The sequence below is a fragment of the Epinephelus lanceolatus genome, chromosome 9 (genome assembly GCF_041903045.1).
Source record: "Epinephelus lanceolatus isolate andai-2023 chromosome 9, ASM4190304v1, whole genome shotgun sequence".
Classification (NCBI taxonomy): domain Eukaryota; kingdom Metazoa; phylum Chordata; class Actinopteri; order Perciformes; family Serranidae; genus Epinephelus; species Epinephelus lanceolatus.
In genome coordinates, this window is record NC_135742.1 from 11,148,005 (window position 1) to 11,167,564 (window position 19,560).

A 19,560-nucleotide genomic window follows, 5' to 3' on the forward strand; every position below is an offset into this window, starting at 1 on the left:
ATACAACAGGATGTGCAGTGCATCATCATTTCTGTTTAGATAAATATTACTGGGGCTGAACACAACTTTGGTGTCAAAAAACATCCCTCTGGGTAGTGGCCCACGGCATCAGTTACAGACATACAAATAGCATCTGTATGAGACGCACTAGGCATTCAGTTTACTCCAATGTTAATGGATGGGGATGGGTCCAACAAGCACAGGACTTTCACAAAGCAGACTGGTGTTTGTTTCTCGTGTCAACAACGTTGAGTGATTTTGTGATGCCAGCTGTTAGTCACGCAAAGGTGTAGATTTCAGGGGGGATGCAAGGGACATATCCCCCTAAATATTTGAAATGAATTAAACAAAGTAATTATTTGACCAAATTAAAGACATTTACACCATAAGTTGATGCAGAAATGGAGCAAACTGGTGCATAAAAATTCACCAGAATGCAGGAAATTAAGTGCTTGATGCTTAGAATTTTTTGGTGTTGGACTTTCATCATCATCATCATCATCATCATCATCATCATCATCATCATCATCATCATCATCATCATCATCATCATCACTTTATTAGCCAGACACAGGGTCCAAATCATGACATACACACACAAGACACATATGGCTCATAACAACACATAACAGGATAAACAAGGATATATATAGTATTATAGTTACACTGGTTGTTAGTTATGTGAGTCAGGTGACATGACTAATGCCAACCACCACAATCTTTTCCTCTTTTCCTAACCTTAATCAAGTAGTGTTACTGCCCAAACCTTACCACATACCCAAGCCCCAGGGGGTGCCCCCAGGGGCTTCTGCCCAAGGGTCAGACTAAGACTAGTAGGAATGAGATCAGGAATGAGGCCAAAACACATCAGCTGAATGCAGTGCAGACTACATTTGGTTTCCTTGTTAATTAAACCTGCCCTTAACCAAAGCTGTAAAATCACCTTTGACATATTAACAAATTAAGTTGATATGGCAAACTTGTTAGCAGACATTTCCCTTTTTGTTGCTGTTTCCAGCAGATACGCAGCAACATTAGCATTCTTTGGATCTATGTCTCCAGCTATCTGATGAAAAAGGGTACAATAATCACTTTCCGAGCTCTTTTTTGCACTCCACCAACACTGAGGGGAAAGATTTTAGTCTCTTTAGCTATAAAATGCTTTGTTGTGTTCCCCAGCTAGTCGGTAACTTTGCCCATTTGCTTTTTGGTGCTGGGCCAGTAGCATACACAAAACTGCTAAAACTGCTGCTACGGGTGATAAACTCTGGGTTCATCACAACAAGCAGCCCTGTCTACAAAGTCTTGTACTGTTCTGATCCATTATTAATATAAAACAATGATTTTAGCAGCTTTTAATGCCCATTGACAGGGCTGTCCCTAGTCTTAGAAATGTTTTAGATTTTTTATTTAAAAAATGTAAAAGGAATAACATGCATGTTAACTGCATGTGTGGATATCGGGGTAGCAGATGCAATGGTGTGCTCAAACCTTTTTAAGCATGTGGATCATATGTCGGCCTATATCTGTATGTGCGTGTGTGTTCTGCATGCCATGGCATATGGCCATAGAATGCATTGTATCCCCTTCACTGAAGATGAGCTCAGTGATGTTTGCAGTTCTTTAAAGCCACACTCGCTGGCTAAATCTTGTCTTTCTGGGCTTGCCCCATCTCAGTCAGTCTGAGGTGATTGCAGATGACACATTTGCAGCAAGTCTGCATAGTCAGCTGGTCAGCCCAGCAGAGTGCAATATTGCGAAACTGGAGAAGACTGATGAAGGTTAGATGACACATTATGGCAGTAAAAAGAGGTGTCAATAATGGTTTGTCTTGTGAAGAATTCTCAGGCACATTTTCACCGCCCCTCGCCTCAGGCAGTGGATCCACCTTTATCATTCATTCCTTTTCACATTAATGAAAAATCTGCCCACTCAAAATACCTCTCTGTGCTGTACAATGCATTCACCTATGCATATACCCTTGGAATGACTAATGTGTGTGCTTGCAATTGTTTCTATCCTGGGCACAAGGGCTCTGCAAGGTTAAGTAGAGTGTCCATGTCAAGAACAAAGCAGCAAAGGTGCTGGCAATTTAGAAATCCTTTTTGGTTCCCCCTAGAGCTACACTTTGCTACACAGCGATTCTCCAAACCAACTAAATGGATTACTCACAGAACGACTTCAGTTTAGTCTTGACCGGTCAAAGATTAAGTGCTCGTTTGATATATTTTTTCCCCAATTGTAACTCACACAAACACAACACTTCATCAGGAGCTAGTTTCTCTTCGACAAGCACAACAAGTGCCAGTCTAAGAGGGCCCGCTGCCAAACACAGGAATTTTGTAGTAATGAAGCTGTCAGAAAGATGTGGAGTGGATATTGTTCGCACCCACTCCAATTCCAGGTCTGGAAAAACAGAATGGACCATTCTGTGAGAGCTCAACTATGCCTACAGCAAAGACAGGCTACAATGACATCAAACTGCGTAACCACTCATTACAGCATGTTCTGTGCTCAGACCACCTCAATGTGTTTTCTCATCTTCACTTGCCCAAATATACAAGGCTGCCTGTGGGTGCTGTCACTGCTCTCTCCCTCTCCAGCTGACACTTCACATGAGGAGGTGCTAGCATTATCTGAAGCTATCATCCAGTATTTACCGGGGCCGTTATCCATTTTTAGATAATGTAGCAGTGATTCATTAGGCCTCATTTGCTTTTGTGCCAGTGCAGTGCATTAACTGTGAGGGCTTGCAACAATCCTCAGCAATTTCAAATTGTTGACACGAGAGCCCCGGAATTGCATGAGAGACCCATTTTAGAAGTGGCCAATCATGTATTTTTTTTTTTAGAATACCTGAAATGCAGGACCTTGTTCAAAATATGATGCAAACATTCTCTTTCTCTCAGAGTCACCTGATACTGCCAGAATCAACACCACCTATTTATTCCAGCTATATCAATGTCTGTTGATCTTAAATAATAAATCATTTTAGAATTAAATGTATAACACTGACTATAGTACAAACAAGAAAGGCTAGCAAGAACTGCATAAATGTAAAGCAGTTAAAAACGGGCCACACCATTCATTGAGCGTAGGATTATTCTTACTTCGAACACAAAATTAGTGAAAGTATTTACCATTGGATTTATGCCACATGTGCTATGCCAATGTTCTTACCACTGTGTGAATGTAAATGTATCAGTATCATTCTAAACTGAGGCATTTGCCTGCTATGTGCAACCAGCACACTGCCACGCCACGAACAGAATCAGACACAAGGAAAATCAAGGCGGAGCCTAGTTTGGTCACCTCGGAACCGCATCTCTGTTTTTTGCAGATGATGTGGCTCTGTTGGATTGATCACACCTTGACCTCCAGCATGCACTGGGGCAGTTTGCAGCCTTGTGTGAAGCGGTCGGGATGAGAGACAGCACCTCCAAGTCTGAGGCCATGGTTCTCTGCCGGAAAACGGTGGATTGCCCTCTCCTGGTTGGGAGTGAGTTACTGCCCCAAGCAAGGGAGTTCAAGAATCTTGGGGTCTTGTTCATGAGTGAAGGCAGAGAGGAGTTCACAGGTCAGGGCAGAATGGACCATTGTGGTGAAGAGAGAGTTGAGCCAGAGGGCGAAGCTTTCAATTTACTGGTCCATCTACGTCCCAACCCTCACCTATGGTCATGAGCTCTGGGTAATGACCAATAGAATGACATTGCGGATACAAGCAGCCAAAATGAGTTTCCTTAGAACGGTGGCAGGGCTCAGCCTTAGAGATAGGGTAAGGTGCTCAGACATCCGGAGGGCACTCAGAGTAAAGCTGCTGCTCCTTTGTGTCAAAAGGGGTCAGTTGAGGTGGTTCGGGCATCTGATCAGGATGCCTCCTGGGCGCCACCCGTTAGAGGTGTTGCGAGCACATCCCATGGGTAGGAGGCCTCGGGGTAGACCCAGAACACGCTGGAGGGATGACATATCTCGTCTGGCCTGGGAAAGCCTCACGGTCTCTCAGGAGGAGCTGGAAAGTGTTGGTGTGGAGAGGCACATCTGGAATGCTGCCCCCGTGACCCGGCTTCGGATAAGTGGTTGAAAATGGATGGATAGATTGATGGACACTGCCACATCTCCATTTCTCTATATAGGGAAATATGTCCCATCGTGATCTGCTATTTCCCTCTGAAATTTGTTTTCTGTAGCCCAGACACTAATAGAGTATAGGACATGAACCTGAGAAGATATGGGATGAGAGCAGTGTGTTTGATGACGTAGTTGCTGTTCCATGGAATTACATAGCTGTTCATCACCCTCTTCAAACATGTGCTCCTGAAGGCACAGGCTTTTTAATTAATCAGTTGGCTAACAATTAACATGGGTTACATATGTGCAATTTCATGACACCAGAAATTGGTGTACTTAGACATGCAGAAAACATTTACTCAAACATGAATAAATATACAGTGCAGTATGATTCATATACAAAACAATGACATTTCGAAGTAGCTGAGCCATGAGACAAAGAATGACATATAGGAAGGAGCAAACATAGCTCATAGTTCAATTATAAAGCACTCAGCTGGAGAACTTGATACTATACTGTACGAGCTCAAGTCCCAACTGATATAATGCTGTTTCCTCATTTGTGTGTATTTCTTCGCGGATAGATTTTCACACAAATCCTCTTAAGTACTTGAGGAGGATGACACATTCTGTTTTAAACAAAAAAAGGATGCCTCCCTAAATGTTGTTAACACCTGTGCTAAAGTCTGCCTGAGAGCAAAGCAACACCAAGACACATGGGACATGTACTGTAGCAGCTACCCTCATTTATTTTCTCTCCAGCCATGTGTAGATAAGATAAAGCCTTATACACTCTGTTAAGCAAAAATGCTTGGCTGCACTACTGGCAGCCCGCACGGTACAAAACCCAAAGTAGGGCATTCCGAATTTCCGCTCCTCTGTGGCCTGAAGAGTGCATCTGGACACCCCCACACACTCATGCTCGGCGGATGCCTGCATTATTTTCAGCTTACGATACTTGAATTATGCATTTTACATGGTTTCACATGTGGAAATTGCCCATGTCTGTGACATGTGGAGGCGGGCACAAAGCTGGATTTGAGCCATTCTGCAAAACCTCACGGGTAGACTTGACTCCCAACACCTCCCGTGGAACATTTCATAGTGAGCTGTAGCAGCACTGAGGGCGACTTGGTTTGCTGCCAACTATACAATAGAGTTGTGAGGAATGTGCCATTTTTGCCCCCTAATCCAGTGGCGCTTTGCCACCACACGACAATTAATCCTCTGCAGTGGCATTTAAGCATACCTAACTCCATTTCAGCTATCTTTAAATGCACCTAAGAAGAAAAAGCATTGTCATTTTAGCAACTAAGGTGATTGATAGTTGTAGGAGTGCTACCCATATAAACAGTCAGTCGTGTAAGGAGTATCCATCCTTTACTAACAGCAATTGTACATGTCACAGACTGTTTAATCGTCATGAGGAGTACTACACAGCCGGTGGAAACAGCTGAATAATGCTTCCTGTGGCTCTGGAGGAGCTTTGTTAGGTCTGAGAAATTTTCCAGGTGACAACACTGGAGTAATTCAACCTTGGCTTATAGACCACAAATTTGTAACAGGAAGCCTGCAATACAAACTGTCATGGAGTTTGAAAGACATGGGCATTATCCATCCTTCAGTAGGCCCTTCCTGCCTGATAATTGATTAAGTTGTGTGGTTGTGGGATCAATTGTTTTTGGAGCTTTTGCTGTCCCCTTCTGCAAATTTGATAGAAGTGCAACACTAAATCACTAGAGTGATCTTAAAGGAGCTGAATGTGACACTCAGAGCTCTCAACATGGTGGTGGCTGAGCTGTTGGCTAGCAGCTAACGGTGCTTACTCCATAAGCAATGCAAACAACCATAGTGCTGAGTTAACATTGTTAACCAAAGGGAAAAGTGGAGGGTGGTTGCTACGCTTCCAGGTAGGGCTTGCCCGAGTGTGTCGAAGCTTCAGACACTGCCATGGTAAATGACATCCAAAACAGTATGCGAATGCTTTGTTTTTTTTGTTTTTCCACCAGTAAAATGGTGGAGGAAACTGAAAAGAAGTGGCAAGTGTCACACACGATTGAAGCCAGCGTCCTCACCGCAGTCATTGACCCCCCATTCAGGCACTTAAATTGGCTGTCTGACAAGGGAAAGGAACAGGTGAGATGAATTGCAGATGGTTATCCGGAGGTGGCAACTGTAGTGAAGTACTTGCATCTGGTGATGCAGCCTGACCTCAGCTGTTCCGAGTTATTAATTACTTTCTTAAAGCACTATGGTTCTACCAAAGTTGGGTTGAGTTCAGGTGGTTGATTAATGTTTATGAATATGATCCCATCCCCGGGGTCCTACCGTGTCTTGTCTAGGCTACACATATTTGCAGGTATTTATTAATGAAGCTTTGAAGCTCCAAAAATGGTATTCAGCACAGTCCTTCTTACATGACGCCGACGTCCTGATATCAGTTGTGACCACCGTATGAACACAGTGCAGACTGGCGGCATTTAGCGAGCCAGTGGGAAGCACTCACAGGAACTCACATGCACTATGACAGTGGTTCCCATCTGGTCCAGCCACAGGGTCCAGATTTCTCTTTCGTCATTAGTTCAAGTTCCACACAGTTTAATACATTAAGTGTCATGCTTGCGTTTGGCCATATTGTCGAGCTAGTTTGCTGTCTCTGCAAAGTAGCTATCCATTAGTCATTCGAGCTACAGCAGGAAATGGCTCTTCAAAATAAAAGATCTGTACCAGAAAATCACTGTACTTAGAAATACAAACTTAACACATTCGTAAGTCAGTTAAAGTCACTCCCACAGTTGGGAAACACTTCACTAGGATGCATGTGTAGCTGGGCCATCTACACAACAATGAATAGAGAAGGGTTGATTACAACACACAGAGGTAGCATGACTTTATTTTTGGCTCAGGATGCCATTACTCTACTATATCTGTATCAGTGTTGGGTAAGGGTTACTTTAAAAGTAATCAAAGTACGTTACTGCGTTACTTTCTAAAAAAGTAACCAGTTAATTTACTGCGATACTACCTGAGTAAAGTAACTCAATTACTTTAGAAGTACTTCCAACGTTACTCCCTGAGAAAAGTAATTCAAGCACTTTAAAGTACTTCTGAGTATTCTACATTTCCTATTGGGCAACGGACCACAGGGCGCTAAGCCTACATTTTTTTGTCTCCAAAATTAAAGTTATGGACCACTTGCCCTTCACTGAGATCCAGTTCTCCCATCACAGCCGTCACTTTGACCAGTAGAAACACAAAGCGATCTGCTGCCGTAGACAACTGTATGACAACACCACCCCAGCGTTTTTAATATTTCCTCTAGGGATGTTACCACACAGAGTAAAAGAGGGAAATGATGGTGTGAAACAGCAGAGGCACTTTGTCAACCCGCTGAGTTAACGTTACTGTCATTAGCATCAAGCTAGCAAACAATGGTACATCCTCACGGTCGGACATAAAGTAATAACATTAAGAAATAGTGGCGGGGCTTTTACTCACCACAACTGCAGAGGCTCCCAGCTTCATTTGAAACAGACTACATTACAGACGGTCCGTTATTTATTAATCCCTCTGTGTGTTTATATATTTACTTTTTATCTGCTCCGTTGTCTTTGTAAAGTTAACATATCGCACCGTCATTTCAAACTCAACACTTGTTTCAAATTAAAAACCCCTTATAACCTCGGCTGAGAGAATCCCTCCATTTTCTAAATAGACTCTTATTCTGAAACATTTGTCAGAACTTCCTGTGGAAGATACAGTAGCTTGACAATTTACATATGGCGCTTCAAATGTAGCTCCTGCCATCTGCTGACACTTTTAGGTGACGACAACAACATGTCGGCTGGCACGTGAACAGACACAGTGACTCAAATAATAGTGAAAGTAATAAAAAATAGGACAAAAATAACCCGATGACATCACACATGCCGTGAAAGACGACCGGGAATAACTGGTGAGTACCAGCGTGTAGCGTGTACCAGGCATAATGCAAGTCCTGAGTCTGAAATATGTCTATCAGAGAGTCCTACTCCACCTGTTTAGACTCCACCGTAGACACGGCAGCATTTCTCCGACCATGTAGCGAGCCACAAGCTCCGTGGCTTCTTTCAGACTGATAGTTAGTTAGACAGTTAACGTTATCCCCGTTATTAGAACCAAATGACAGCCGTTGCTGTTTCGGAGCTGAAGGACCAGCGTTCTAAAAGTAATGGAAGTAACTGATGTCTTGTTTGAAATTGTACTTAAGTATTTGATTACTCAAACAGCAAACTAACGCGTTAGGTTACTCGTTACTGCAAAAAGTAATCAAAGTACTCTAACGTGTTACTTTGTAACATTACCTTGTTACCTACGTTACTTTGTAATGCGTTATACCCAACTCTGATCTGTACATAGCAAATAGTGGTTTGCTGCTATATTAATGCTCTGAATGTCACATACAGCTCCTTTAAGCAATACCTCAATGCAAAATGCTCCATTACAAGAAAGAATCAACCCCTAATCTTCTTAAAAGAACAAAATGCATTAACAGCACTTGAGTCAAAAGTATGTTACTAGTATCAATATCAAGACAGAATGTCAGTGTTAATTTCTATTACCGGAGCATTTAAGTGCAGGCAGCATTTAAAGGTGCAGCTGGTTAATGTGCAGCTAATTTGAATTTTTATCCTCGTTTTAATCTTTATTATTAGGTGATTTAATCTTTCATAATTTACAATATTCTATGAGCTGAGTTTGTTAACTATAGTTGTTAACTATAGCTGCTGAAGCTGTTGAGTGAAAAGAACATTTGGCTATGAAATGTTCTGAAGTAAAACAATAAAGTGATATAAAAGTAAAGTAAAGTATAAATACTGAACAACTGTATCTAAGTATAGAAAGTTATTTCTCACCATCGCAGACAGCAACAACAGTTTGTAAATGTTGAGACCACACAGTTGACTGATATCCCGCTGAGTGGAGATTTGAGCAGCTGGGAGGTCAGTGCATCACTAAAGGGTCGATGGTAATTTGATGTCAGTTGTTGAAAGGGAGAACTCTTCATTTCCACTTTTGACTCCAATTGTTTGCCAGTCGAGGAGGGATTCGATCCGACAGCCCCCCTGATTACAAGCTCATTCTCTCGCTGTCAGGATATGTCCAGGCCCCTGCCTCTTTGTCTCAGACATGAATGCATGTGCACATACATGCATATAGATCCATATAGACCCTCTTTTTTTCCAAACACACACTGTTGCCTGGCTCTGTTTTTCCTTCTGCCTGCCGACCTCCGGTTCCCTCATTTATTCATGAGCCATCTGCTTGGGCAAGTGCTGTGTCAGATGTGTGTCAAACAGGACCTCATCTGTCCCCCCTGTTCGTCTTCTAATTGTGTCCTCGTCTGCATGCTGAAGCCGCCACTGATGCCCCTGCAACACTCCATGGTTAGCAAGGGATTTCAGCTCCACTCTCTAGTCCGTCATGTCCTAAATAACCTGTTTGATCTGATGTGTGCATCTTTATTTAAGATCATAGCATCTGGTTCATCAATGTTGTAAGGGCATGCGCAAATCTGTCTTTGTGTGTGTATGTGTTTTGTAAGGGTTCAAGTTGACTCGTGTTTCCATTGAGATACAAAAATATAGGCAACTTTGTAGCTGTACACTTTCAAACCAGAATCACATCATAGACACCAGTAAGAAGTGGAATTAGACAAGATAAAGGTAAAAAAAGTGAAGAAACATTTGACCTTGAAGTAAGAATAATTGTGCTGAAAACTGAGTCAAAGAAGAAAAGTAGCTCTTTTGAACACTGTGACGGGGTGAATGTGGTAACCATAAAAGGGCCAATGCTGTCTTCTGATCACAACCTTTTCCATATGAATATGCCCTACCTACCAATCCCTCTGCAATTCAGTGATGCTCTTGAAAGTGAGGACCATTTCTTCTCTTTAATAAAACTTTTTTCACAGGCTTATGAGGGGAAAAGAGGTTCAAAGCAAACTTAAATGGAATATTCTCCTGGTCTGCCATGACAGTGTAACTGTAGGCTATTCCGTAATTCTCGACTTTGAAAAGTAGTCCTCTACTTGAGCGAAAGTAGAAGCTCTGAAATGTAAGGCACTCCAGAAAGTTTAAGTAGACAAAAGGGATTAATTTACAGTAATGAGAGTACATATGAATTGCTTTAGCTTCCAGGATGGCATCACTTAAATCTCATCAGGGCTGAAAATGAAGGCTTGATAAATCACTCAGGAGTTAAAAACATGAATTTTTGTCCAGTTTCTCTATTGTTCCACACTCTTGTAGTAAATGGACCACTTTGTGGCTCATAAAAAGAGTGATGGACTGTGTGTGTGTGTGTAACGTTCTACAACAGATTAAAAGGGACAGTTCACCCGCAAATCAAAAATACATATTATTCCTTTTATTCATAGCACTATTTATCAGTCTAGATTGATTTGGTGCAAGTTGCTGAGTGCTGGAGATACAGTCATATACATGTCTACCCTCTCTCGAATATAATAGAACTAGATGGCACTTGGTTTGTTATGCTGAAATCACCAAAAATACATTTGAAAAACTCAACAGCAAAGTCTCTCTGCAGAAATCATGACCCGATAATTTAAGATAATCCTTGTTGTGAGCAGTTTCATCTAGGAATTTTATTGTCATTAGACATTTAAAATAGCGTCAAGCTGATTTTCATTCCAATCAAAATTTAATGTCCGTGCCACATAGGAGTCTAACTTCTGTCTGATGTCAGCTGGGAAGCATCTACTCATGGACGAGAGGCTTGTGCTCATGACACAGGAAATGTAAATGTTAATGGTGTCCTCCTCTGCTGAGCTCTAAAGTCGGGCTAACTCAGTGGTGCAATGTGAGCTAGCAGAAGATGTACGCTTTTTTCTGCACAGTAATACAGTTGGTGAGTTTAGTTCCGCAGAAAGGAAATAGTTCCTACGTGAAACTGCTTGCAACATAGTCTGTGGATCATCTTGAGTAATCAAGTCATGATTTCTGGAAAGAGACATTGCTGTTGAGTTTTTCAAGTGCATTTTCTTGGCACTTTGAGCACCACAGGCCGAGTGCCATCTAGTCATATTATATTGGACAGAGAGAGCAGACATGTCTTCAGCCGATGTTTCCAACTCCAGGCAACTCACACCAAAACAATCTAGACTGATCAATAGCACTATAGGTGAGAGGAAAAATGTGTATTTTTGATTTAAGCCTGAACTGCCCCTTTAAGTCTCAGGAGAAGTGTCTGACTGATCCCACTTATCTGAGAAAAGTCCTGGTGAAGCAATGTTCAGGACTGTTTGTCACAAGCCAGTCATAGTCATCAAGGGTGATAAAACTGCTGATGTTCGGGGTGAGTGTTCCTCAGGAACATTTTGTACATAGCTAACTACCTGCTTTGTGCTCAGTTTAAAAGGATTTATCATGGCTAGATAGCCAGGCTGACCACATGTCATATTTGTTTGTTCAGGAAAAAAATGGCAACTCGGAGTACCAGAAGGGAGAGCAGAAGGAAGCAGAACAGTCAGCGACTGATGACGGGCATGAGAGGGAAAAGAGAAATCAAATTCAACACAGACAAAAACAGTCTGATAATAATTGATACAAAAAATAGTGGCGTCCCAGTCTGACTGTCTGTCTAGCTAAAGTATAAATGCCAAACTTGGAAAAGTAGAATTCCGACCCCTTAAAATAATGAAGCATAGAGTCAAAGTGCAGTTTTAAAAAGAACACAAAAGTAGGTCTTTGAAAAGAAAATATTTTCTCAGAAGAAGAAGAAGAAGAATGTAATCTTCACATTTGTGTGTTCACTCCTCATAAGAAATTTGTGAGTTTGCGAGCCTGCACCGAGTTATTGCCCTTTTATTACTTTCGGTTCACAAAGTCATTTATAGCTGCATCGCCTGTGTTGAAATTCGGGCTTCATACAACTGTCATATCCTATACAGTTTCTCCAAGTAATTCCTTTCAACATGATATAAAAACAATTTATGTATGCATGGATAGACTCACACAAGATACATGACCTTAGAGAGGGGATCATGACTATAATAAATGCAGGCTCGCCTCTGAGCAACACAATAATGTATGATTTCAGAAAGAGGCCAGGAGGTCCCTCTGGAGAACCGCTGTGATTCATCTCTGACAGAGACATCACTTCCACTCTGGGCCGAGGGGATAAGACTGTCATGTCTGCCGTCCCTGCCCAATCCCCCAGCCCTTCAAAATAAAGCCACCGTGATGAATCGGAGGCCTCCTGAATGTGCTGTCCCAACATGCCCTCTGTGTTCTTTGCAGGTTTCAGAGCATGAGGAAGGGTTTATGTGTGTGTTGTATTTTCACAATAAGACAAAGGAGCGCTGAGAGTTGGTTTAGAGCTTCAAAACATGCCAGGGACACTTGCAAATGAGCGAGGAGTCTGGCTAAGTGATGCACTCGTACAGTAAGTAAACAAAGCTGTCTGTGCCCACTTATACCACTCCTGTGGGCATCTTTCTGTTTTGCTACTGAATGTAGCAGTGTTGTAGTAGTCCAGATCACTCTTGGTCTCAAGACCACTTTTTGAACGTCCCAGTCTGCTCTCCATCACATTTTTACTCTTCCTTTTCTCAGTCTCAGACAAAGAGAACTCTTGATTTTATTTTAAGACCTGTCAAGACCACAGCTGCAGGTGTATTACTAAAGTGCTTGTGCAAAACAGGAATGCTGAATAAAGATGGCAGTGTGTGAAGTATACCGTGAATTTCGAGGGACTTCATGCCCCAAAGAGAGGACTGACTTATACTCTTGTTGCAAGGAAACATTCATAGCTGCAAGCATGTACGCCTGCTGGTTTTATGTCAGTACATCTGATATATGATAATCAGTTAATGACCACATCAAACCTCCACACTAGTCTAAAAACCAAACATCACAGTATGATAATATAGACAACTAAAGCAGGGAGAGTATACCTTGCAGACTGATGTACTCTATCCTGTAGTTTATCGGCAAAAATAAGACTCAGAAAGGTCAAACAGCAAAACACATTCATGCATACACACACATAAGCATAAACACGAAAAAAGATAGACCAGGCTGCCTACAAGGGATACATGGTAAATGCACTTGTATAGCGTCTTCCTAGTCGTTCTAGTCCAGCCACTCAAAGCGCTTTCACACACTGGTGGCTGAGGCTACCACACATGCTGCCACCTGCTACTCAGTAAGAATTCAGTGTTGTAAACACAGATGAACGGCCATCGGGAGCAATTTTGGGTATCTCATGTAGTATCTTGCCCAGGGATACTTCGATATGCAGACTGGAGGAGCCTGCTGATCTTCCAATTAGTGGACAACTCGCTCTACCTTTGAGCCACAGCCACCCACGATCTGGTCCTCATTAACACCCATCACAGTGCTAACAGTAAATAAAACTGTTCACTGGTGCAGGAATGAGTAATAAAACCTGGAAATGAGTTAGCATTTTAGCACTTGTGGTTCTCTTGTGTTGAGGTCAATGGATTTTTTTTGTTTGTTTTGTTAGATGCCCGAAAAAAGGTCTGTGGTAACACAAGCTTAAGAGACTTTAACGTTTTGTTCAACAACATGAAATACAGCAGTTAATACCCCACTATTAAACTGTGAAGCCTTTAGGTGTCTTATAGAATGTGTTGCTAACAGGTGGCTAAATGAGACTACAGACGCTTGACACAGCCATACAGCCTTGTTGTGGTGGTGAAGTGAAGTCATGCGTCCATGGTGTTGCTAGTTTATAGTCGTATGTTAACTTTTTACTTCTGGGATTTATTCTTTAAAAATCACAAAAGAAGTGTTAATCTGTTAGGATTATCTTGTTGAACAAAACATGCCAGTCATAAACTTTTATTAGCCACAGAGCTTATCCAAAATCCACTGGGAAAATCCCTTTGGCTTTTTGACGAGGGAACCAGGGCGACATTAACTTCTGCGTCAGCCTACAAACAAATGTCAACTCCACAGCATTCTATGGCCTTCACTTTAAAACAGAGGGAACGCCATCAATAACAGCCTTATTTTATGCATGATTAATATTACGAGGAAGATATGGAAAAACAGAAATGGATGGCAAAAAAATAGCACATCATCAATATTTTAGAGATTACTAAAAATTTTACAAATCATGTTTTCAGGGGAGCTCATGTCTTATACGTTGTAATACATTGTAGTTCACTGAAAGATGGTTAAATTGAATTTTTAGCATGTTCTATATTTTATAATAAGCATAGGATTTGCCTTCCCTTGGTCTTGGTCTTGATCTTGGTCCCAGTGTAGGTGATCTTAGAAATACAACACTGGGATGTAATGTCCTCAAGCTGCCTTAGACTGAATTTGCGGTCGGCTGATATTACTTATCTCCATTTATTTTACTTAATGCCCAATTTTTTTTTCTCTCAGTATGTAATCTTTGTTTCTGTCCATGGGACAAAACTCATGCCTCCTCGTTTATTCACTGCAGGTCCTTTACATTGTTTCGTCTGAAGCTGGCTGAGTTAAATCTTCACCTTTTTGATCCAAGCAAAGAACACTGAAAGCCCAATATCCAACTTTTTTTGGTAGAAGACCATTATCAGCTCAATGTGATGTCCTAACCAGAGTGTCCTCAGGGGGATTACAAGATTTTGGAGAATTTGTTTTGACAGACAATTCAATTAGTCCAGCAGGGAAGTTGTATCACCCCAGAATACTGGTCGCCCGCAATTCTTTAACCTGCCATATATTGTCAGGCTCCCATTGTAAATAGAAGTGCTTGTCCTGGAGGAGAGGGAGGGGGTGATGTGATGTACTCTACTCAAAGCTGAAGGGGCTACAGTGTCAGTCGGGAGGAAACAAAGAGGCTTGTCTGCTCTTAAACAGAGTGATGATTGGTACTGTACAATAATATAGCTCTCAGAAGAGAGGCCACTGACAGGGTCTGGAACAGGAAGGCGGTGCTGGGAGCGATGTTTTGACACAGCAGATAGGAGAAGATTAAGTGTTGAAACCAAAGCTGGCAGAAGACGATAAGGAATGGATTTTTTTTTTCTTTTTTCACCCACAACCTTGTTGCTGTATTTTAAGATATTTAAGTTTGTGTAAACAACAGCTGTGAGGAGAAACAGCAAAGCACTAGTTCCTTTTTATGTAATCTCTCCTACGATTTAGATTTGGAGCAGAGACAACAAAGTAGTGATGAAAACAAAAGGGGAAAGACCAACATTGCTGACCGATAAATGGTGTGAACACAGCCCTCACAACATCAGCTGTACATAGATACAAATCTCTAGAGTGGAAGGTGAGAGTTTAACTGTGAAGTCATGCAGAGGTTATTCAGCAATGTGATAATGTAAGAGACATAGCAGAAAGATGTCAGGGAGCCGTGACAAGCAGATATATGTTTGCAACATCTGGTAATGCAATCAACGCGGTGCAGATGAGAAGACGCTGTGAGTGAGCAAAAAAATAATTGGGACGGAGTTGATGACATTGTGGGGCTTATGCTGTCATTCAACAGATGCTAACAAAGACAAGACATATTATGCCGAGAGCTGAGGAAACCAGGCTTTGACATGCAACGCGTGGGTGGAAATAGCCTGTTAATGAATAGACAGCAGAGGGGGGAAAAAATGAAGACGGCAGAGGAGATACACGAAGCGTGCTGTGCGATAAAATATGGCTATTGTTAGGCAGTGCTGAGGGAAAAGTGCTGCGATGCAGAAAGAGTGGAAAGTCTTGACAGCTTTCCGGTGGCAGTCTGACGGCTGAGCAGGGAGATTGGAAGGAAAGTGCAGCAGAGGGCTGCTGTCAGGCCACACCAGAGCTCCGTTTAACAAGGTCCAGAGATGAGCTGCACCGCAACACATTGCAGGGGAATGAGAAGAGGGAGAGCGGGACAGACGGAGGGAGGGCTGAGTAAGGCTCATGCATTTTCCAGAGCCTCGCTACCTGTCATGCCCGCAAGCCTGGGATTCCTCACATGTGCATGGGAGCAGAGATTGGAAATCCTCAGTAAGGACAGGAGTTGAGAGGATTCAGAGATTTGGAGGAGTACCTGCCATTATGTGCTGCTGCTAGACATGCCTGAGACACTTTGACACCATCATCTCTACATGAAGGAATGTGCAAGCCCCAATGGATGCTCTTCATTCTTCACTCTTCACCAGAGCTGTACCTACAACTGTGTAATATCGGAAGTGATCATTCCCATGTGGTAATCCAGTCTCCTTCACTCACCGTGGCACTGTGAAGCAAGATGATCCACAGCAGAGGACGAGCAGAAATAATTAATGCGAGCAAATGCGGAATACGCCTTATTTTAAACATGGATGCCTTCAGGGCAAACACATGCAAGGATCTTTACAAGCTTCGCCCTGAGTGCTACCCCACCTCCTGTATATCTCATCTTCATGCTGCACTCAGAAAAAATACTTCAGTCATGGCTGCACAGTGGAAACTCTAGCAGGGTCTCTGTAGCGCTCTTTCCACCTTGGCCCCAGGCATCAATCTCTTAGCTTGGCATGAAAGCTTATCTCCCAGCGTCAGACTAAATGTCAACCTCAGGAACGCCGAAACACCATTAGTTATGTCCGCCCTATTAGAGCAAGCTAATTCCACATAAAAGCCACCCACCCTATTTTGAATGAGCCAGCTTTCATTTGACTCTCTACAGCTGTTTCGGTCCTCACGTCAGCAGAGGCAGCAGGGAGAATATGTGTCCCCAGATCCAGATAACATCACTGGTAGAATACGTGCTGAATCACTGTTGTGTTGAGGATTCCCTGTTCTGTGATAATGTGCTGAAGGTTACACAAAATGCTTTGTCTTTTGTCAGTTATCTAATTTGATGGCATGAATGGTGTCTTTAAATATTGCCAATATATCCTCAGTGTTTTAAAAATGTATTTTCAGTCAAGAACTGCACGTCTATTTCAGGCTGATTCCCAATTATGTTGTCTGATTAAAATGTACTGTGTTCTTTCAAGGGTTTATGCATATTACATCCTGACCTGAATTCATCTGTGTCTACAGATGTCTGCAACTATATTAGAACTGTGACTTTTGATATTTACATACATGTTTTTTTCTAACCCTCCGTCTTTTTTTTCTGTCTCCGTAGGGGGGCGACTCCTGTTCCTGGTGATGTGGCTGCACCTTGTGCCTCAAACTGTCAGCTGCCCTGCCAAGTGTGTGTGCTACAGTGAGCCCAGGCCCACTGTGGCCTGCCAACAACAAGGACTGTTTTCCATCCCTACTGAGATCCCTGTGCGGAGCCAGCGGATATTCCTCCAGAGCAACAAACTAACGGTGGTGAGGTCCACCAGCTTCAGCTCTTGCCACAATCTCACTGTTCTCTGGCTCTACTCCAACAACATCAGCTACATTGAGGCTGGAGCCTTTTATGGCTTGGAAAGACTGGAGGAACTGGACATTGGAGACAACAGCAACCTCCGCACCATCAACCCTACAGCTTTCCGGGGCTTAACTAAGCTGCACACCCTCCACCTGCACAGGTGTGGCCTGTCAGAGCTCCCCGTCGGGGTTTTCCGAGGAATGTTCTCCCTACAGTACCTTTACCTGCAGGACAATAACATTCTAACCCTGCATGACGACACCTTTCTGGACCTTGCCAATCTCACCTATCTCTATCTGCACAATAACAAGATCAAGATAGTAACAGACAACATGTTTCGAGGCTTAATCAATCTGGACCGGCTGCTGCTACACCAGAACCGGGTTATCTATGTCCAGCCAAGGGCTTTTAGTGATCTTGGGAAGCTGAAATCCTTGTTCTTGTTCTTCAATAATCTCACTGTCTTGTCGGGGGAGACCATGGACGCACTGGTGTCTCTCCAGTATTTGCGTTTAAACGGGAACCAGTGGATCTGTGACTGCCGGGCGAGGACCTTGTGGGAGTGGTTCAAACGTTTCAAAGGTTCCAGCTCTGAGTTGGAGTGCCATGTTCCCGAGTTCCTGGCAGGAAAGGACCTGGCACGACTGAAAAGCGAAGACTTGGAAGGGTGTGTGGAAACGCCTCAAATCCAGACCAATCTCTTCAACTCCAAGGGACAGTCTGGGAAATTCTCTTCCACCGAAAATCCTCTTGGTGACACCATTCCCAGGTGTTGCCTTGGAGATAACGACAAGTCCTCCATCCTGTCCGGCAAGAGCCGCCAAATCACTAACAACCCCCTTAAGGAAAAGGAGAACATGTCTAAGACTAAATATAAGGAGCCGGAACGAACGAAAAACGAGACCCAGAATAAGCAGAATGATGGACCACTGGGAACGTTGTCCAACACCCTGGACAAGTCTCTGGAAAACCTAAACCCTGACCTTATAGACAATCTGGAATCATCTACAGCGTCAAACAAAAAGAAAAAGAAGTGTTCCAAAAAGCCCAAATCAGACGCCCACTGCATCAAAGGCCGGGGTTCAAATTTGCAAGTGCTGCGCTTTCTCTTCATTCCCATGATCTGGATATCTCTAGCCATGTCTTAGGACTCCTGATCTCACTCTGAAAAAACAGGACTCAAGATTGTTGATGCTCATGACAATGATAACAGAAGATGCAGTGACATCTACAACAGACAGTGACTGAAAAGCGAGGAGTCGCGTTGACCCAGCGTGGGCGAGGACAAACAATGATGAAGATGTTAGAGTACATTTAACAAAATGGATGCCTTTACAGAACACTACAGATCTAATGTATATAATGAATTGGTGCCCAAAATTGTTTGTTCTCTATGTACTTAACTGTACTGTGTCTAAGCTACACTTCGGAGACTTCCTCCCTCTTTCCCTCTCAAAAGCTTTTACTGCTTAGACAGACCACCGGAAGATGAAAAAAAAACAAAAAAAACAAAAAACAAACAGGAAATCAGAGACAGAGCGCACACTAAGAATGTTGGGTCCGTTTAATGAGGATAAACGATCTCCCCCCCATTATTTATTCAAAGTGATGCATTTGTTGGGTAATGTTATGTTTTTTTTATGTTTCTAAAAACAAATGTTTTACCTCCCCCGATTTTAGTTCTATTTTCATGAAAGAAAGGGTTTATGGGTAGCATTTACCAAAAGAATGCTGTCGATTTGTTTATGGAGATTGCAATGGAACCATAGATATGCATTTTATTTTACTTGTGTACAAGTATGAATATATTATGAATAAAAGTTCTTATTTCGTAGAGCTTTTGATATTGTGTGGTATTTTTCAGCATGTCAGAGGACATGGACTCTGGCTTTTTAAATGTGAGGATTGCTGCTTTTGTCTTTTATAGCACTGCAAATCACCTTCTCACTCCCAGGGCATCAAAATTTGCTGTCTGAATAATGCCTCTGGCGTCATGATAGTGATGCCAGGTTCCTGTTTAATCTCTCTTTGTGACACGCTGGGCTTTCCATCAACTCATGACTGGACTCTCAGAGCAACGGACGTAGTTTAAAACAGTGTGAAAGTCCGCTTAGGGTGGTTAGAAGGGGAGGTGAATAGGCC

The 19,560-nt window shown here is 42.6% G+C and overlaps 1 protein-coding gene across 1 annotated transcript in view; it reads left to right on the forward strand.

Moving 5' to 3' along the window:
- The window catches only part of rtn4r (reticulon 4 receptor), a 63,859-nt gene extending 44,607 nt beyond the window's left edge, over nucleotides 1-19,252 (forward strand). Inside the window, exon 2 of the mRNA XM_033618917.2 lies at nucleotides 17,185-19,252. Coding sequence (XP_033474808.1) covers nucleotides 17,185-18,566 — 1,382 coding nt within the window. The 3' untranslated portion in view covers nucleotides 18,567-19,252. The remainder of the gene's footprint in view (nucleotides 1-17,184) is intronic.
- The last annotated feature ends 308 nt before the right edge of the window (nucleotides 19,253-19,560 follow it).